The 21245-nt window shown below is 47.0% G+C and overlaps 1 protein-coding gene across 2 annotated transcripts; it reads left to right on the top strand.

Annotated features, from left to right (window-relative positions):
- The first annotated feature begins 168 nt into the window (after positions 1–168).
- On the top strand, positions 169–19155 carry LOC144143296 (DNA repair protein RAD51 homolog A-like). Of its 2 annotated transcripts, none has more exons than XM_077675069.1 (6): positions 169–363; positions 2557–2713; positions 5227–5511; positions 7365–7610; positions 17173–17370; positions 18869–19155. In XM_077675069.1, the coding sequence occupies exons 2-6, from the start codon at positions 2633–2635 to the stop codon at positions 19070–19072; spliced, it is 1014 nt and encodes a 337-aa protein (XP_077531195.1). In that variant the 5' UTR covers positions 169–363; positions 2557–2632; the 3' UTR covers positions 19073–19155. The 2 variants fall into 2 exon arrangements, with proteins under 2 accessions (XP_077531195.1, XP_077531194.1); XM_077675068.1 differs by having other exon boundaries at positions 169–447.
- The last annotated feature ends 2090 nt before the right edge of the window (positions 19156–21245 follow it).

Here is a 21245-nt window from a genome sequence, read left to right as displayed (position 1 = left end):
TTGCGAAAAAATAGTTTACAATTAAAACACCAGTTTTACTATTTAAGCAGCGTTTACTATTTATAAATTAAGTTATATTGCATTCTAAAACACCTAACCCCTGGTTTAGGTGTTTTAGAATGAAAACACCTAACAGTACTCTCAGCTGTAAAAAATAGTATCAATAGTATCTCGTTCTAAGCATTGATCAAGATTGTCGTTATTTGAAGTTCGGATTTTCTTTTGCAACTTTTGCTCAGACGATTTGCAAGACTTTCTGCTGTCGTGTGGCTCGATTCACTCAAATCACTTGAATGGCGCGCCGGCGGGACAGGCGGGCTCTTCCAACTGGACACTCGCGTTGGGACATGCATTCCTGAGCGCGTGAGTCGTATTTGTGTGCTTTGCTGACAACTGGAGCACTTACGACTTTATGAGGAAGATTTGAATGCCGAAGAGCGCCAAAAGGTAAGTTAACTGTCTCTGAAGTTGGCAGGCGACATTTTTAATGTCTTCAGCTGATAATTACCCTGGAACGGCTTTTGAGAAGTTTTTTTTAGTTTGTGGCTCAGGCAGGAAGTTTGTATAATTGCGATGAAAGTAACCAAAAATTAACATACTTGGGCTAGTTAGTAGCGTAATCAGAACCGTGGTTACTGACGTTCATTACATAAAGGCGGGAAAGGAAGTCAATCGGCAAAACTTCGCGTATCAGCCAACGTTCTCAAGACAGCGCGATTCCCGGAGCCGCCTGTCTCGTGTTGGTGCTTTTTGTTTCGTTTTGTATCCAATATTTAGTACATTGTTTGTCTCCTCAGCTAGCGTGTGGGGACGTTTACAAACAGAAACGAGTGTTGCAAATGAAAGCCGAACCTTGTTTCCCGGCGTTCATTTCTTGGTCAAAACGGACACTTTTTTTTTTCAGCGAAGCTGTCTTGCGTTAGGTGCGCCCGTCGGGTCGCGTCGACAAAGAATCGCACTCGCTCGCTTCAGCGTATCGTGAAATGCTCGTACTCTCAATCTAATGTAGGTATCTCGGGAAAAAAAAAATCATACCGAAATTGGCCACTACGAAGACTCTACGATTACGTTGGGTTTCATTTACTTCTCATGATTAGTTTACAGTGCAATTGTAAACGTTACAGAATTACTGTTTGCTGTCAATGCATGGCGATCTACGTAGGGTAGTATGGATACAGAAAACGGCTGTAACTCTTGTTTTATCGAAACTGTCCTGAAAAATGATGTGATAATTAATCTAGAACAAATCCTAAGGAAGTTATGTGTCTGTTCTATCAGTAAAGTACATCACCATGGGTATCTATGACCAAAGAGCGGCAGACTCTATTAGCTGGTCTTTCAGTGTCAGGTTCAGGCATAAAATATGAATGAGATGATAGTAGTAGTAGTACCACTTTATTTTACATTGGGTTCAGGGTAGGGGGGTGGCGGAGGCCCGAAGGGCACCTGTGATGTCCAGGGCTCTGTCCGTGACAGCTTCTTGCGTTGCGAGGTCAGAGCTCTCCAGAGCCTGCTCCCAGTGAGAAGAGGAGGGGAAAGGGGGGAAGGGGTCGCGCGGACACTCACAGAGCGAGTTGAAGAGAGTGCCCATCGCGCCGCAGTGAGGGGAGGTGAATTGGTGTGGGTGAGTGTGCATAAGGAGAGTGCGGTGTGGGAAAGTGTGGGTTTGTAAGAGCCGCCACATGTGCGCTGCCGGTGGAGCAAGGGAAGGGTGCGGGGGAGGTAGGTTCTTGTGGAGGAGGCGGTAATGTTGAGTTATGTCCCTGCACAAAAGTAGGTACACGTGGGACATTTCGGGGATGCCGTGTGTAGGCGTAAAAGAAACGGGAGCCCGGGATGTCAAAGCTCGGGTGTGATGGTGTGCCGTCTCATTACAAGATGATAATGGTATTGCCTAAAAAAATGTATATATGGGTGTAGAGGGCCCGTGGACTAAAACCTGAAGATGCTCTTAATGATGATTGAAAGAGGATTGTGATTGAGACGTGACATCGCCTGGGGCCTCAGAGGGCGATGCGCTAGCTATTGCTCCCTGTGCACACAAAAGAATCATTAGGACCTCTCTCAAGGATGAGAGGGTCTCAAGTCATGCCCTTTACGATACGAGTTTCAAGAAGTTGATATCCACAAGGTAGGTTAGAACACATTTGTAAGTGAACATTGGTTCATCTTCTATAAAAAAGTGCAGGGTGTTGTGGAATGTTGTCCGTGTAGATTTTAGGGAAGTGTCGTTTTCTCGCTGCATTGTAGGATGTGCACAATTCATTCATGGAGCACGGAGAGCCAGCCGTTCCCCACATTTGTCACTATCTGGTTGGAGCGTCCCATTCAAAACATATGCGTATGTGGCGTGAGTGTGGTCTATTCGCAATCTGCAAATGGACACTTTTGTGAACCTATCGTGTTTATCAGTGACGTATTTACCTGTGTATGGTTTTATTGTGTGCAGTTTGTTATGTGATTCTTTGTTCCCTTCCTGCTGCCATCGTTCTCGGAGTCTATATAGTTATCCACAAATACAGCTCCATTTTCACACTTTTCTTCTTGTTTTTCTAGCCATGGTTGCTTGATTCGACCGAAGCGCGCGTGTTGGTGAGCTGTGCAGCCGAGGAACGTCGTATCGTGAGCCAAGATGACGGATCTGGAGGAGCGGGATGCCGTGGCATTTGAGGAGGCCGAGAATTATGGACCGGTGAAGATCCAGAAGCTAGAGGTAAATTTAGAAATGCAGCTAACGTCAGTGATTAGACACTAGTGTCACAAGCGCATGCTGCCTTTGTCTTTTTCCGAGCTTTGTTTCTTAGAATAACTAAAGCATTGCATACCCTGCTCCAAGCTACTTCGGATAATTCTCTGGCTAGGCCTGTGGTTATAGCCAGGGTTTTTTAGAATATCTGAAAGAGAAATCTTTCCGAGTACTGTTTTGTAACAGCGATATTTCAGTAACTGATTGATCTTAGTACTTATTCATTAGCATATTTACCTAACTACCTTCCTAGCTAAAGTTAATGTAATACCCATGATTCTTGCTCAACTAGAGCTGTTGGCACTATTCACTGAACTGGCAGGCTATTATCTGTTTTGCAGAAGACTCATCGCTGCATTTCTGCGACCCAAGATAACCTGTTGTAACCATAGCAGAAGTCTTCAGATAGAACTGCACAGTTGGTTTCTTTCATTTGTCATTTAGACTGCCCAAAACTGCGCCAGAAGAGTTTTTTTTTTTTAACGGGAGTAGTTGTGGAGTACCCACAAATGCCCAGGACTTGCAAATTAAAAATACCATTTGTTTCAACACGTCAGTGCAACTCCAATGAGGCAAAAGCTAGAATCGGCCAATCAGAAGACAGGATGCACTGGCATAGACCAATGAGAGCTAGTACTGGTGAGCACGTCCACGCGTCACGGTCATGCTGCCGTGTCATCTGCTTCCATAGCGAGCCGTAGATGATTGTCATCGAGCCTATTTCTTTTGTGGACTACGAGTGCATCCTGCATTTTCAGCAGGGATGTGAAGGGTTTCGTTGCATCAGCTTTTGTGGTTGTGCCTAGGCAGCAGTTTCCTCATTCAGAACAGTTTCGGTGCTTTAAAGGGGCCATGCAGACAAAATACAAGTTTCGTTTTATTCAGAAGATGATTCGTGTTTTATAGTGCCCCCAGCGCTTGTCCAGAAGCAAACAACGCTGTATTCACTGAGAAATTAATCAATTCAGGTTAAAATTTTGATTCTTCCGCTAAAACGTGTGTTTCTGAGATGTCTGCAATGAAGTCATGAGAGTGGGTATTCAATCGAACTTCCACTGCGTCATTCAGCTCTGCAGCCTTGCTTACCATCAGTCCTCCCAGATGGCGCTACCATAGTCAGCCGCAGACCTTTGTCCTCCGTTGCTTTGTTTTTGACCGTATTTGTTACTGCATAAAGTAATCGTTGCGTGAAACATGGGTTATGCTCAACGAACAGGGTCACATAAGACGCACCGCTTACACCAATCGGCCAGTTCTGTGTAAGACAACTCCAAAGCGGCGGTCTGCTGTGCAGCTAAAACAAGCGTAGTGCACTTAGTGCGAACAGCAGTGTGCATCGGTGCTTGTGTGCTTACGTGTATTTTGGTAACTTTCATTGTTTACCCCGCCATTCGTACCGCTATAAAAAGAATTTGCCCTAAATTTAAGCGCAAATAGCTTGTGCGGCACGCTCATAAGCCCGGCCTAATTTGCGTTTGCTTTTGCCGGCCTCGGCCAATCGCACAGCTGGTGCGTATGACATCATAGGTTCTGTTGCGGGAAATGAGCTAGTGGGTAGCTTGGCCATTCCCTTTTTTTCCTAATTATATAGCTTATTTGAGCGATGTTTAGGGTAAAAGCGGTGTCAGTAGGACTCCAACGAGGCAATTTTTTGAATGAACCAAACTTGTGTTCTGTCTGCATGGCCCCTTTAATTCGGTGACTCTCCACCACGGAGCAAGATTTCATTCAGGGGGTGAAATACCCATTGCGGCAAGCACCACAAAATGTCGCAATGAATGCAGCGTGCACGCTGTGAAGCATTGCAGCTTTGATGGCGAACAAGATTTCATTTCATTTCAGTTTATTTCCTCAAAATGATAGCAGTCACACACTGACCCTGTGGCCACCGCACGTTTTGGCTGCACAGCAGAATGCCGATGTCGGTGTCTGTGTGGTTTCTTGTCCACAACAGATGCTGCTATTTTAAATGTACTCTGCTGCACTTCCGATAAACGCTTTCACTCTTTCCTTCACATCTGGAAGCACCACGTGATTTGCTTGTTGCAGCAGATACACCTTCCGTTTCTGCTTTACTCTTGTGGCTTTCATTTTGAACTGGCTATCGAATGCATTCGTTGCTGCAGCTGAAAGAAAGCCGGCCAATGGCCGCTACACCGCTGTAATGATGTAGCTCGAGCGGTCGAATAATGCCAGGACCGGGAAAGAGAGAAAAATCTTTTGAGCAAGTTTCCAAGTTATCCGACGGGCATAGAGCAGTAATTTTTGGCTGAGGTGCTTGGCGACCGCCTACTCTAAATACTGTGTGTTGGTCGACTACGTTCTTAAAGCATTTAAAATTAAAAAGTTTGAAAAGTGTTCCAGGGTTTTTTTAACCTGTGGTAGTTGCTTGCATCATTATTTAGCCACCCCTGAGAATAAAGGTTTTCCCGCCTTCCCGTTTCATTTCTTACTCTCTGCTGAAACCCCCGCTGTCGCAGGGCAACGGCATCGGTGCGGCGGACATCCGGAAGCTGGAGGAGGCGGGCTTCCACACGGTGGAGGCGGTGGCGTACGCGCCCAAGAAGCAGTTGCTCACCATCAAAGGCATCAGTGAGGCCAAGGCCGACAAGCTGCTGGCCGAGGCGGCCAAGCTCGTGCCCCTGGGCTTCACCACGGCCACCGAGATCCACCAGAAGCGCTCCGACATTGTCCAGATCACCACGGGCTCCAAGGAGCTTGACAAGCTGCTGGGGGGAGGCATCGAGACGGGCTCCATCACCGAGGTGGGTATCTCTTCTTTTTTTAAAGCGGAGCTTTCTTTGTCTCATTGATGGCTCATGTTGCGTCAAAAACGCACTGATGATGATGATCATGAGTGGTCAGAATCAAACCTGGGTCCCTCACGTCATGAGGCGAACGTTCATCCAGTTGTGCCAGTCCGACGCGGTCGAAGCAGTTTGGATTTCGAGAGGGGTGCATGGACGTGCAAAATCAGTCATAAGTACCATGCACCCCTCCGTCTAATGACGACGGTAGTTCAACACGAGCTTTCTTTGTGACAGATCAGATGGCTTAGAGTCAAAGTTGAAGCCGCTACGAACAAAAGTCCAAAGTGCGTGCGAGTCAAAGCTCAACGAGTCAGAGCCCAAATCGTCGGCGAGTCAAAGTCCAAACTCAGACGACGACCAAGGAATCCCTCATGAGAAAGCTTCGCAATCGAGCGTCGTCATCGTTGGACAAAGGGGCGCATAATTTTTATCATAAATTCTTCAATATTTATTTATTTATTTAACATACTTTCAAGGCCCGAAGGCATCACAGAAAGGAGTGGGTGAACAAACGTACTCAAAAAATGTGAAAAAGTACAAAGAAATCTTTCAACACGGCGTTTCATGAATGGTGGTTTTGAATGTGTTGGTATCCAGGATGATGGCGACAGTGGCGGGAAGGTGGTTCCATTCTTTGTTTGTGCTTGGGATGAATGAATTGCTACAAAGTTTAGTACGGGAAGACGGCACACCAACTTTGAAACGGTGGTCAACGCGAGATGAAATGTATGACGGCGTGGTACAAAGCTGTTGCATGAAGCTGTTCTTACAAGAAGGGTTGTAGTGGTATATTTTATGAAGAAATGTGTAATGAAAATATGTAACGCAAACTGTTGGGCCAATAACTGGAGCTAGTTTAGGCCCGTTATATACATATAAAATACAGCAGGAGACAATGTACAGGAAAGGCATTGAATACGTACAGTGCGGAAAAAAACGGGCCACGCATGTGCTCATGTCACTGCAAATGTCGTCGAAAGACTACTAGTAGTCTCCTGGTGCCCCTGCCATGTAACTGCCTCTCCTGTCTCATCTGCCCACCTGTCACCCTGTTCCCCTCGTGTATCAATCCACCCATTGGTGGTTTGTGGGGTTTAAACACTGCTGCACCATCTTTTTGTACTTGGTACTCGAGCCATGAGCCTGAAGCCTGGGTGCCAGCCTTGCTTGTAATTCACGTTTAAAACATTGTTTTAAACCTGTTTCTTCTTAATTTGCTCTCGGCAGAATCGAGCGCATATCTACTTTGAATGAAAAGCACACTACAAAAACCAGTTATGTATTGATGTCCATTGGTGGACCCAAAGGGGGGGTCTGGATGTCCTGACCCCCCCCCAACCTTCATTTTACAATTTATACCCCTAAGAAGATGACCACTCAGGTTGTAGAAGTCTAGTTGATTATTATTTCTTTTTCCTGTATTTTTTGTAATCCAAAATTGTGGTGAACAAAAAAGGCTACTGTCCTCCTCCTCCTCATCATCACCATCATTATCATGATTAATAGAAGCTGACCCTAGAAAAAACCTGGATCCGCCCCTCTTGATATGCTTCCTCAGATAAGCCTACAATTATCTTTTTGCTGGCAATGTTGACAAATACGGAGCGTATTTCTAGATTCGGTTGTCTGGAAATGTTTCGCCCATATAAACGTCTCGCTGAAGAATTCTTTCAACTTTGACTGGGGGCCTGGATCAAACAAACAGACAGGCAGGCAGACCGAAATTTTCGCATTTGAGTAGCATGACAAAGACTGTCGTCTCTGAAACGTCCTCACACGTAGTGGCGCCGCCTGTTGTGTGGACGCAGGTGTTTGGCGAGTTCCGCACGGGCAAGACGCAGCTGTGCCACATGCTGGCGGTGACGTGCCAGCTGCCGATCGAGCACAGCGGGGGCGAGGGCAAGTGCCTGTACATAGACACCGAGGGCACCTTCCGGCCCGAGCGCCTGCTCGCGGTGGCCGAGAAGTTCGGCCTGTCGGGCCCCGACGTGCTGGACAACGTGGCGTACGCACGCGCCTACAACTCGGACCACCAGACGCAGCTGCTCATACAGGTGGGGCATGTCTCTCTGACTGCACATGTCTCTAACTGCACATGTCTAACTACAGATGCCTCTTAAAGGGACACTGAAGTGAATTTGTCAAGCTCCCGTTTTTGCTTGGACTGCGTAGACTGGCTCAAATTAGCACACTTTTCATCGTTTATCCGGTTGACAAATCGGTAATTATTTTACAAAGCGCGAAAGAAGAAAAACTACCATGCGCGGTTTGCGGCAGCCGCACCAACTAAAGCTGTGACGTTAGGAGGAGTGGGCACCGTGATTGGACGATGCCCAAGGTGAGCAACCAAACAAGTTTCGGTTTCGGTTTCGGTTCTGTAAAACACAACTGGTGGCGTTGTTGGATGGGCATTCTCAATAACTCCGTGATCATCGTACCGCGCTTCTGCCATGTTGTCAGCTGTGAAAATGCATAAAGATAAGCCTCCCAGGACGGCTTGGAATCGTAGCATTCACTAGCCGAGGCCTACGCAGTGCATGGACGCCCTCCGCGTACCCGCAGACGCCCAAATGTCATGCACTTTTCCCCCATATTTGGAGCTTGCCTCACTCATGCCTGTACCGTAAAAAGCGTGTTCGCACCAGGCCAAGGGTCTGTTCCTTCCGACAAGAGTTTCGCGCACGTCCCCGTTGCCTCCTCGCCTATCTCTCCCCGCCATCGGACCGCTTCTGGCCTGTGCTCACTGCCCGCAAGCAGTCGGTGCTTATGGCAACAGCACGCCAACGAGAACTCGTTAGTGCGCCAGTGCCAGCCTGCGCGCGTTCTGTGAGCTAGTTCGTGGAGCCATGAACGTTGCGGCCCAAAAAAAAGGTGAACTCAATGTAGAAAACATCGGCAGAAAACGAAAAAGTTAACTTACAAAAAAAAAAAAAAAGCACGTACCCGCGGGGACTCGAACTCGTGACTTGCAAAACACTTGCGACAACACAACTAGCGCCCCAAACCACTAGGCCACGAGACCGGATCACCAGACCTTGGTAATATAAGGTATATATTGTACAACACGTTTACACTTTTATTTAGTTTTGGCATTTCAAGCAACTTAGGTGACTATTTGTTGTATTGCGCTCGTGCAGTAAGCGTACCCCGAGTTTCCACAATAGCTCACGTCTAGCAATTGCATTTCGTAGACGGAAAAGCGTTCGCAGATGCGTAGTCGTGCTGCTGACCGCTGTGGTTGTTCGCCCAGCGCAAAAAAGTGCTTCCCGCACCCTAGTTTTACGCTGTACGGTAAAAATATCAGTTGATTTTATTTCCTTAGTACCTATATTGACTTCGCTGACTCTTCTCCCGCCTTCAAGAGGCCTTATATTTTCCTACTGGCGTACCAGTCAGCGAAGCGTCGCATGTGCGCTTGTGCAGCGCTTGTGTGAAGCGACCTTGAGTTGGAGCTAGATACAGTGTACAAACTAACCAAGTAAAGAAAGGCACATTCTTCCATTCACAAACGTGTCCTGGCTTCGTTTCAACTCAGCAAACGAATTGCGATGACCCGTCGGCGGCCGGCGGACGAAACACTGCGCCGACTGACTCTGTCTGAAGGCCGGGGAGCCGTGCAGTAGTGCAGCCAATTGCGAGCTCGGCACCTCCTGACGTCACACGAAAACGCCACAGAAAATGGGCGAGCGTAAAGAGAGGAGGACAGCATTTTCGAATTAATTTTTCTACTAAATAAAATCGCGTAAACGCGCCCAGAGTGGTCGAAAAATGGCCTGGGGACTCCGGGCTACAATTTGCGCTAGTAATCCCGCAATGTTTACATATCACTTCAGTGTCCCTTTAAAGGAGCCATGAAGAGAAAACACAAGTTTGGTTCATTCGAAAGATTGCCTCGTTAGAACCATAACGACACCACTTATAACGCAAACTTCGCTCAAATAAGCTACATAATTAGGAAAAAAGGAAATGACCATGCGACCCACCAGCTCATTTTCCGCAACAGAACCTATGATGTCACTCAAGAATGCTCGGCGATTGGCGGAGGCCGGGAAAAGCAAACGCATGTTAGGCAGGGCTTACAGTTTGCATAGCGAGCTAAATGCCCGTGAACCATACTGCACATTCTTTTTATGACAAAGAACGGTGGAGTAAACGGTTGAAGTTCCGAACGAACACGCAAGCGTGTGCGCCAATGCGTACGAAACTACCGCCTGGCCGAGCTCGACATCTCGCCGTCGCGCAGACGAATTTTCGGGTTCGAGGCGCTCTGACCTTGGGGGAAAAATGCCGTAAACACCGCGCATTGACGCTCGTATCTTTCTGGTCGAAGCAGAGAGCTCGCGCGAACGGCTTTCCATACACGACACCGGCCAACTGGCATAAGCGATACTGCTACTGAAATTGAACTATTATTAACCGTAATAAAAATACGGCACATACGTACCAGTCCGTATTCGTCCGTCGCGACGAGGCTGACGCGCTGACGAGGCAGCGGTGCCGACGGCAGGGTGTTCATCTGTTGCGGCTATCGCGGAATGGTCGCTTTCCCGTCCACCGCGTATCCCACAACTCTTGCCGCTCGTGCACTTAGAAGCATTGAGCGTTCAAGTGGTGTGAGGTTGTTAAATGCAAGCCCGAGCTCCTCGGCGAGAGTTTTGTTCTCCGGATCAGGCGATTCCATGACTAGGGCTGCGGGTGCACTAGGTTTTACTAGTATTTTTAAAATGGCCGCCGTCTCGGTGGACTCCCGCGTGTGGGTGCTATATGGAGTCGACATACTAAGTATCTGTTTCATGGACCGGCTCTATGACGCCATTGTACACGTCACGGAATGTTCAATTTTAGCGGGAGATTTAAAATTTTGGCTTAAATTGCCTTATTTCTCAGTGAATAAAGCATCATTTGCTTCCGGGAAAGCGCTTGGGGTACTATGAAACACCTAATCTTTCGAATAAAACAAACTTTTGTTTTCTCTTCATGGCTCCTTTAACTGCATATTTCTTTAACTGCACATGTTTCTTAAAGGGACACTGAAGTGATATGTAAACATTGCGGGATTACTAGCGCAAATTGTAGTCCGGAGTCCCCAGGCCATGTTTCGACCACTCTAGGCGCGTTTACGCGATTTTATTTAGTAGAAAAATTAATTCGAAAACGCTGTCCTCCTCTCTTTACGCTCGCCCATTTTCTGTGGCATTTTCGTGTGACGTCAGGAGGGGATGAGCTGGCAATTGGCTGGCTGCGCTACTGCACGGCTCCCCGGCCTTCAGACAGAGTCAGTCGGCCCAGCGTTTCGTCCGCCGGCCACCGGCGGGTCGTCGCAATCAAGGAGGTTAAAAAAAAATTGCTTGGTCGCAATTCGTTCGCTTAGTTTAAACGAAGCCAGGACACGTTTGTGAATGGAAGAATGTGCCTTTCTTTACTTGGTTTGTTTGTACACTGTATCTAGCTCCAAGTCAAGGTCGCTTCACACAAGCGCTGCACATGCGACGCTTCGCTGACTGGTACGCCAGTAGGAAAATATAAGGCCTCTTAAGGCGGGAGAAGAGTCAGCGAAGTCAATATAGGTACTAAGGAAATAAAATCAACTGATATTTTTACCGTACAGCGTAAAACTAGGGCGCGGGAAGCACTTTTTTGCGCTGGGCGAACAAGCACAGCGGTCAGCAGCACGACTACGCATCTGCGAACGCTTTTCCGTCTACGAAATGCAATTGCTAGACGTGAGCTACTGTGGAAACTCGGGCGACGCTTACTGCACGATCGCAGTACAACAAATAGTCACCTAAGCGGCTTGAAATGCCAAAACTAAATAAAAGTGTAAACCGGTTGTACAATATATACCCTATATTAGCATGGCCTTTGCGTCCCGCTCCGTAGCCTAGCAGTCTGAGGCGCTAGGAATTCATTGCAAATGTTTTGCGAGTCACGAGTTCGAATCCCCGCGGGTACGTGCTTTTTTTTTTTTTTTTGTAAGTTGACTTTTTTGTTTTCCGCCGATGTTTTCTATATTGAGTTCACCTTTTTTGGGGCCGCAACGTTCATGGCTACACGAACTAGTTCACAAAACGCGTGCAGGCTGGCACTGGCGCGCTAGCGAGTTCTCGTTGGCGTGCTGTTGCCATAAGCACCGACTGCTTGCAGGCAGTGGGCACAGGCCAGAATGAACAGACCCTTGGCCTGGTGCGAACACGCTTTTTACGATACAGGCATGAGGGAGGCAAGCTCCAAATATGGGGGAAAAGCGCATGACATTTGGACGTCTGCGGGTACGCGGAGGGCGTTCATGCACTGCGTAGGTCTCGGCTAGTGAATGCTACGACTACAAGCCGTCCTGGGAGGCTTATCTTGTGCATTTTACAGCCGACAACATGGCAGAAGCGCGGTATGATGATTACTGAGATATTGAGAATGCCCATCCAACAAAGCCATTGGTTATGTTTTACAGAACCGAAACCGAAACCGAAACTTGTGTGATTGCTAACCTTGGGCATCGTCCAATCACGGCGCCCCTCCTCTCAACGTCACAGCCTTAGTTGGTGCGGCCGCCGCAAACCGCGCATCGTAGTTTTTCTTCTTTCGCACTTTGTAAAATAATTACCAATTTGTCAACCGGATAAACGATGAAAAGTGTGCTAATTTGAGCCAGTCTACGCAGTGCAAGCAAAAACGGGAGCTTGACAAATTCACTTCAGTGTCCCTTTAACTGCACATGTCTCTAACTGCACATTTTTCTAACTGCAGATGCCTCTTTAAGGGACCCTGCAACACTTGCCATCGACTACTAGTAATGTATTTTGGGATAAAGTCTATTGTCCCAGAAATCTCCTCCTGCAAGAATTATGAAAATCCGTTCACAATTAACGAAACTACGCGCGATGAGAAATCGCGCATAATCGTTCCCTCTCAACTCGACCGCGGGCAACGCGATGAAAGCTGCGCGCTCTCTCCCGGAGAGGGGGGCGGCTCGCGGCGTTCTCTTCGGCGGCCTTCGATATATCACATGCCGGGTAGTTTTCTCCTTTTCTCCACAACGCGGAGGTTCCTATTTCCGGTCTGGTGCCACAAAAAAGCAGGCATGGGTGCCTGCTCGCAAGTGCGCGCTCGGGTTGGTAGGGCGTTTTTGAAGCAATAAACGTTTGTAGTCGAGTGGTCCCGTTGAAAGGGAAGTATTGAGCTCGTCACTCAAACTCCGCGCGCACTCAAAACACAAAAGAAACGGCAAAACTGTGCCTACAGGTTCAGGCATAGAAGAGGTTCGTACACAGCGATGACGACGACGGAAACGGGAGAATCTAGCCGCGAAGTTGACCAGTGACAGCCGATCGGGCAGCCATGGCCTATGTGACGTCCCTTAGGCCATGCCAGGGGTTGCATAATGAGGAGAACTGAAGAGAGAGCGGTTGGTTTTTCCGCGTCTTTCACATCGATTTGCGCGCTCACCGCTTCACGTGCACGTGTAATATTTGGCTCAGGTATTCCTGGCAGTGTAATCTAAACGTCACGCAGGTTTACTTGCACTGCTCAAAGGGTGTTGCAGAGTCCTTTTAAGTGCACATTTCTCTAACTGCATGTCTTTTAACTGCACGTCTCTGCACATTTTTTTAACTGTAGATGCCTCTTAATTGCACATTTCTTTAACTGCACATGTCTATAAATGCACATTTTTTTAACTGCAGATGCCTCTTAATTGCACATTTCTTTAACTGCACATGTCTCTAACTGCACGTCTCCAAGATAAATGTCTTTGAATGTACAGTCATAGACAAACGAAATGCAATCACAAAAATACGAACCGCAACACTTGAATTGCGTGAATTCTTTCCATGAAGTTCAAATCGAGGCATGGCCTAATTACAGCAACAAGGTTGGGAGGTGTGGCTTTCCAAATATACTAATAGCGCGCCATTATTGGACCTCCAGAAACTGTGTTTTTCAATTTTGCATGTTCTGGTTCATATTTTCGTATTAGCATTTAATTTTTCCATGACTGCTCATGCCTCTAACTGCAACGCAACTCAAATTACCAGGCGCGGCCGCTTATACAGGTGCGGACGCGGTGGTGGACACGATTTCATCGGGCTCAGGTCAGCCCGGTGTGGGTTCCCTGTTATGTTGCTGTGCGCTGAATCACGCTTTCAGGATTAGATTTTTTTTGCTGTTGTTTTGGCCTATGCCACAAGCAGAAACATGAACAAGGCTTTTCTTTCTGCAGTTGACAATCATTAGTGCCACTTTTACAGATTATCTCTGGTACCAGAACCTAACAAGAAAATAGACGCAGCGAGCAAAGAAACAAAAGAAACTCAGCCTGCCTAAAACCTCATTAGAAGAGACACTCATGGGACCCGGGAAACACGTCTCCTGTAACCAAGGTTTTCTGTAACTGAAAATTCTAAAGCCACTGAGGGATCACACTAGGTCAGTTTATATACATCAGCACCAACATGTGTTCAAACATGTCGACAGAAAATTTGTTCAGGATGGCTTAGAGATGTCATTCATAGTAGCTTTTGTGACTGCACATTGTATTAGGTTCCTTCCCAGCTTCTGGAGATGAAGCACATCCTTTCACAAGCTTTCTTGCATTGCTCACAAAGTCGTTTAAAGTGCTCGTACGTGTTTGTCAGCTTCAACTGCCGACAGTTTGGTTCATCCTCTAGGGAACCATTAATTCCCCTGTCAAACGCGCCCTTGTGCCGAGTGCACTCAGGCTCCCCGAATGACGCTGGCTGTGCGCTGCTGAACGGAGATATGAAGTGCCCTTGGTCGTGATGTCAGTGACGATAGCTGGCGTAAGTGTTCCGCAGAATTACTTGAACTTCCTCCTCTTTGTCGCATGAGAAACAATGTAAACACTTCATTGTGTTTGCATTGTTCAACACTGCAATCGGCGCCTCTCATAAGTCTGCAAAAAAACACCGTTGGGACGGTGGCTGAACACCGGGGGTCATATCTCCACTGTTATTCGCTGCGCAGCAAATCGCATCAGCGTTATCATTGAGGAAAAATTATCAGATAGCGTGGATTATAACAGAAGAGGCTGAAACAGAACACAACCACAAAGCCACAGCAAACCACCTGAACGGCCACTGCAGAGTGTTATTTCTTCCAATTTTCAGACAGCTTACTCAGCGAACCAGCTTGGATACGGTGTGTTTTGGGAACACACTCAGCATAAAGTGGGTTCCTTAGAACGTGTCAATCACGTTTGCCGTTCAGCTGCTCCCGAATGACATTTTGGCCGAGTGCACTCCGTGGAAGGGCACTTAAATAGGCACGTTTGACAGGGGTATTACTTATGCGAGGATCACAAGATCTGTAAGTGCGTCGGACTACAGGAGGTTCACATCTACAGACACAAACGCCTCAAAAGGTTCTGGAGCTTTTGTGGTCTCTTGGATGCAGGCCCAAGCTTCATGCTAAGGCAGTTTTACACAAGGTCTTTCATATAATGCCCCTCTTCCATCATGTCTCTTCAAAATAGTGAAGAATTTACTGTAGGGAGCTGACAAAGTCGCCCTCAGTAATAGGCGCGTCTCTTGTGACTATGTATTTTGTAGTGACGTTGCTGACGTGGCGAACGTAGGAAAAGCAGCCAAACCATTTTTAAATGTCTCTTATAACCAAACTGAACGGCTCTTGTAACAGTGTCTCTTGTAGCGAGGTTTTACTGTACACATACATGCCCTTCGGACGACGTGCGTGTGTTTGTGTGGGCAGAAATATAATCTCTATGATTTTTTTGCTGATTACATGGGGTGTATTGTAGATGTACAGCAGGTCAGACTACACGCGGGCACAAGTTAAGGATGGCAATAGCTCGTGTAGTGCATCACTCCACCGAAGCAATGAACCTGTACGTCAGCGTACGGGTCCATTGATGTCAAGTCCGTGGACATTAAGCACAATCTCCTTTTCAAAGGAGATCTTCTTCAAAGGAGATCATCTTCTTTTTCACACCTAGTTGTTTTGTCTTGGCCGCAGGAATTTATGAGCAGATTAAGTGTGAGAAATCACGGAAACAACTTGTGTCACGTTCAAAATACTCGCAGTGAGGCGCTTTTTCGTTCTTCTATTCCCCAAGTGTAGTTATATCTGTTTCTGTCAAGGCTAGGTCTTTTGCTGCAAGTGAGGCAGATTGTAACTTTCTTGCGAGGCGTGGGAGGGGGGTCGAGATAGTGCTATTTAATTTAGAACTATCAGGCAATGCTGTGTGCCAGCCTGCTGGTGCATTAGCCAGTTTTGCGCTGCAATTATTCAAATGTACAGCAGAGCCGTGAAATCATAAAGGTTTGTAAACACATGCAAATAGGCTTTTAAAGTGCACTTGTTGGTGGAGAACAGAAACCGCAGAAGAGAAGCAGTTTAAAGCACCTTTTTTTCTTTCCTGTTGATGTTGGCACACCTTCACATTTTAGCTGCTTATAGAGTTTTAAGTTCGTCATATTTAAATTAGATTATTTCGGAATTTATTTTCTTCAACAAAGACAGCATTTATCAAAGTATCTATTTTTCCTACGCCTGCTGTATTGTCGGCCCTTCGAGCTTGAAAAATTTCTCACATGCACTCACACGAAGTAGCAAACAGCAAAAATTTATTGTCACGATCCTAACAGCAAACTCGCATGCATTCACGTGGAGTAGCAAACAGCTAACAGCAAACTTTATTGTCATGACAACGTACTTGCAGCGAATGCGTCGCTGCGTTCGTTCAACGCTGATAGCGTCAGTGGCGTACTTTTCAAAGCATTCGACCCATGCATCTCCCCAGCGGGTGATCCGTACAGAACAAGGTCGTGCGCTTCATTTTTTCATCGTACTCAAGATACCAGAGTGTATCTGCCTTGAAGGACCAACTTAATTTCGCACCTGTCACCCAGCTGTCACCCAGTGCAGGCAGTTTTCAAAATTAACTTTGTTTCACAACCTGCACCATCATCCAACATTATTTGCTCACAAATTCATCCTTCCAGCACCCGATATGTCCGCACGCGCCGACCACGCTCACAATTTTTGCCCGAACAAACAAATATCAGAACTGACCCCTTCTATTGGCAATCAATGAATGGAATTCTTTACCAAGTAGCCTAGTGGATCTAACAGACGCCTCTTCTTTTCAAACTGCACTCCTCGCATTTTTAGCGATTCAAAATACTGTGTAACTTGTCTTTATCATGCTTATCTTTTCTAGGCTGTAAATGTGTGCTCATTTTTTTAAAATACCAGATTTTTTTGTCACTTTTACACTTCTTGTTCTTGGATACAACGTTTGACGCGGTACGTTGCAATTGTATTATGTACTTGTACTTTTATGGTATTCCAATGTCACTTTTGTTGTGTTGATTCTTTTCTTTTGCGCTATTGTATGTTTCATCAGTTTTCAACTCATCCCCCCCCCCCTATGTAATGCCCACTTGAGCCCTTAGGGTACCGAAATAAATAAATGAGTTATTCTGCTCCCAATTCTACGGCGACATCAGTTACTACCTACTGGAACTCTATGTTCGGCTTCCCACATTTGGAGAACTAAATCGCTTGGAGGCGCACGAACGACTGTCTCTTTCCCTTGCCGTCCATTCACAAGGCCTCTCTTCTCGAAACGCCTTCTCGCAGGCGTCGGCCATGATGGCGGAGACACGGTATGCGATGCTCATCGTGGACTCGGCCACCGCGCTGTACCGGACGGACTACTCCGGCCGCGGGGAGCTCAGCGCACGGCAGATGCACCTGGCCCGCTTCCTACGCATGCTGCTGCGGCTGGCCGACGAGTTCGGCGTCGCTGTCCTCATCACTAACCAGGTGGTCGCACAGGTGGGTGTGCCAGGGCTGGAATTTGTGTTGGAGTTGGTCACTATACTCGGTTACAACTCAAGAACAGCACCACCTCATGTAGTGTATCACTCCGCCAAAGCGCTGGACCCGCGACGTCAGTGCGCGCGCGTTTTGAAAGGGGTTTGCTATGAATGCGTGATGTCGTCTGCCTTGTCTCACGCAGTTTGTTTGTCGTCACTGGAGTCGTTCATAAGCATATTAAGTCCAAGAAATCGTGGGAACGACTCACGCCATGTTCAAAATATTCCCAGTAACGCCCTACTTGCGCAGCGCGGAGAAACATCTGGCTACGGTGATAAGGCACAGCGGCAAGTTCCGGTGCCGTTCTTAAGTTGTCACCGAGTATAGAAGCATATATCTACACTTCTAACGCTACAGGTTGCCGTCGATGGCAGGGGCTTCACACTATGGCTGTGTCCTCACGTAACCTGATACAAGTCCTTTTTGCATAGCAGTAATCAAGGGAGTCTATGTTTGGTGGTTGCTGTTTAAAGGGGGACACGGCTTTCAACTTTGGAAAAATGACCAAAACATCATTTCTTTTTTTTTTTGAAAGCCACATATTCAATTTCTATGCTTCCTATTCTGTGCGTCTCCAAAGTTTTTTCGCTGAAAAGCGTTGCAAAGTGGCATAAAAAAATACTTTTGCCAGGCGCGGTGACAAACTATCAGTGCAAAAGGGCGAAAAAAATGGCAATTTTTGGAGCGCTGTATCTTCGCAATGGTGCCACCGGGCGCGGCCATTTTGATATTGTTAGATCGGCCTAGCGTTCGTCTTTCTGGTTCCGCTTGTCTCTTTTATCTTCGTTCATTTACAAACACAGGAACGGCAGAAAAGAAACGACGCACAAATGAAGCTAGAAATAGATGCTGAAGCGCTTGCGGCGTGCTTTTTAGCTGCCTTCGATTATCACAGGCCGGGGAGTTTTCTTCTTTTCTCCGCAACGTGGAGGGGTCTATTTCTGGTCTGGTGCCACAAAAAAGCAGGCATGGCTGCCTGCTCGCAAGCGCACACTCAGGCTGGTAGGGCGTTTTTGAAGCAATTAACGTTTGTTGTCGAGTGGTCTCATTGATAGGGGAGTATTGAGTGTGTGACTAAAACTGTTCGCGCACCCAAAACACAAAAGAAACGCCAAAACTGTGTGTACAGGTTCCGGCATAGAAGAGGTTGGTACACAGCGCCAACGGCGGCAGATTGTCACAGGAAATGCGAGAAATAAGCGGTGAAGTTGACCAGCGACAGCCAATACGGTCTCAATGACGTCGTTTAATAAAGAAAATTGACGAGAGCGTGGTTGGTTTTTCTGCGTTTTTCACAGTGATTTGCACGCTCATGTGCATGTGTATGTGTAATATTTGGCTGAGGTATTCCTGGCAGTGTAATCTAAACGTCGTGCAGGTTTACTTGCACTACTCAAAAAGTGTTGCAGGGTCCCTTTAATAAGACGCCCCGTGCTTTCTCCTTCCCCCAATTTAGGTGGACGGCGCAGCCATGTTCTCAGCGGACCCGAAGAAGCCCATCGGTGGCAACATCATGGCACATGCATCAACCACACGTCTCTACCTGCGCAAGGGCCGTGGGGAGACCCGCATTTGCAAGATCTACGACTCGCCCTGCCTGCCAGAGGCGGAAGCCATGTTTGCCATCACCCCACAGGGCATAGCCGACGTCAAGGACTGACAGTGACACTGCCTTTTCCGCCCTTCCTTCTCCACTGCTCCTGTCTGTCTGTACCGTCTAGTCTGTAAGTGCTGTAATAAAATGCCGTGCGTGTATACGCGCTGTCTTGTTGCTTTCTCTTGGGAAGATGGGTTGCTCTGTGTTGAGCGATGTTGCCTTCTCCCTCCTTGTAACGCCTGTCTGTCTCTGGAAAGTTCTCTAGTAGGCTCTGTTGACTACATGCTCTCTCGGGAAGAAGTGCTCTTAAAGACGTCCTGTGTGTTCTCAATACAAACGGGACGGATGCCGGATGCTGTCGTCTCCTTTACTGGCTAAGGAGGAGGCTGAGAGAAGTCAGAGCCAATCCACACAAATGCGGGTGCTCTCTTTTGTCCAGAGTTAGTATAAAAAAATGGGCGCCAGTTGGCCCCCCCTGCGCTGGGTGTGAACAGGGGCAAGATGACTAGCGCGCCATCTGTCAGCGGAAAGCTGAAGTACCGCTCAAGTGCTTGTGGAAGTACCGCTCAAGTGCTTGTGGCTGCTGCTGCAAGCCTTGAAAAAAGGAAACATAAGTAAACATTACCTAATTTACTGTTTCCTAATTTGAAAAGCACGGTTTTTTTCGTTAGGTCTAGTCGGTGGTGGTGGTAACATGCATTTATCTTACGGTACGTACAAGGGATACAAAGACACCATGTTGCGCTTTAGCGAATTTCAGCATCTAGGGAAGAGGGATTAGGTAATGGGAATTGGGGAAAAAACTTGATAAATGAATTTCTAGCAGAGTTCAGTTTTTGTCCCCTAGGTGGCGTGCCCGTACACTCTTTCTTTAATGTTATTTTTTATTTTTTGTTTTTGGTTAGGGTCGAGACCTCTCACCCGCCCGCTGCAAAGGGTACAACCGCAATATCATCATCATCATCATCATCTTCGGCTTCAAACGAAGCAGGGGTGCTCTCGCTGCCCAGATTATGAAGCGGAGTTTCGCAACTGATGTATACTATTGAAGAACTCTACTTTTGTCCACATTCACATGTGAATATGAGTGTTTTTTTTCTTCAACACCCCCTCCTTGCAGTGAGGAGTACCTAGTAAGGGTAATAAAAGGACAGTCCACTTCACCCCGAGTTGTTGTCGCATTAGCCCGGGCTACCAGCCCTCAAGCGTAGGATACAGTTACATGTACGTAAATTCTGCAGAAAGTGGCAGCAAAAATACAGCTGCCCCGGTTGCCGAGTTGGTATGGCATCAGGCACGTAATCCAAAGGTTTCGGGTTTGGTGAGGCACATTTTTACCATTTCTTTTTGTTCAAAACATTTCTAAACTCCGATATCTGAAAACAAAAAAAATGCTGAGCAATGTTCCCCATGCCCTCTTTGGCATTCCTGACTGCTTGATTTCTTCTCTCTCTCTTTCTCTGTGGTTGGGGAGGAGGGGTGGGCTTGTGCGATCTATGTAAGTTGATATCAGTCTCTCTTATCAGCTTAGAAGCTGTGCCAAAGCCAATCCACGTGTGGTTAAACTAGTTATCAAATACTTTAAAGACTGCTGTTCTGCGTTGCAACTTGTAAAGTAATGGCTACTCCACCATTAGTGTGTTGCACATGGTGACCATGTTAGTATACACATATGTTAGTATTAGTAGATACGCACAAAATAAGAAGCACAATGGCACAATTCCTCTCAGCGCAGCAAAGCCGCAAGCTAGGTAGTTCGATCATTGCTGACCTTGCAAAACGGCCAAACGTGTAGGACAAAGTTTAGAAGGACCGTAACAGTGCCTTGCCCTGCCAATCTCGCAGTCTTCATTCTCTGAAGTGAATCACTTCTCTCAGTGAAGCAGCACGTATTTGGGGAGGCAGTTTCAGCGGGGTTATTGTAAGAGCACATTTTTACGCAGCTTTGAGATCTTATCCCTGGCCTTGACATCTTGGTACTCAGACCATTTATCATTACCAGAGTCCTTAGCTCGCGGCATTTTGCACGAGGCAACCATGGAAGCACACAAGTCGCCTCACCCTGGTGAAACTGTATGAAGGCCAGTGCACATTTTGTGTTCAAGTTTAATGTCAGCTGGATACGTCTGCAGTCACTGAAGTAAGAATCGCATGTCGGGGTAAGATTCTTGAACCTTCATAAAAGCGTTAATTTTCGGGTAACCTCCATTTTGACTCTTGAGAGTAACAGATTTCT

This window comes from Haemaphysalis longicornis, unplaced genomic scaffold, assembly GCF_048455015.1.
Source record: "Haemaphysalis longicornis isolate Haplotype H1 unplaced genomic scaffold, Haemaphysalis longicornis Haplotype H1 scaffold_6, whole genome shotgun sequence".
Taxonomy (NCBI): Eukaryota; Metazoa; Arthropoda; class Arachnida; order Ixodida; family Ixodidae; genus Haemaphysalis; species Haemaphysalis longicornis.
This window is presented reverse-complemented; position numbering and strand designations above follow the sequence as displayed.

What these genes read in the sequence shown, in the direction of transcription:
- LOC144143296 (XM_077675069.1), top strand. Translation starts at nt 2,633, where the DNA reads ATGACGGATCTGGAGGAGCGGGATGCCGTGGCATTTGAGGAGGCCGAG. An exon ending in TGAAGATCCAGAAGCTAGAG is followed by an intron (nt 2,714 to 5,226) that starts GTAAATTTAGAA and finishes CCGCTGTCGCAG; the next exon opens with GGCAACGGCATCGGTGCGGC. An exon ending in AGACGGGCTCCATCACCGAG is followed by an intron (nt 5,512 to 7,364) that starts GTGGGTATCTCT and finishes GTGTGGACGCAG; the next exon opens with GTGTTTGGCGAGTTCCGCAC.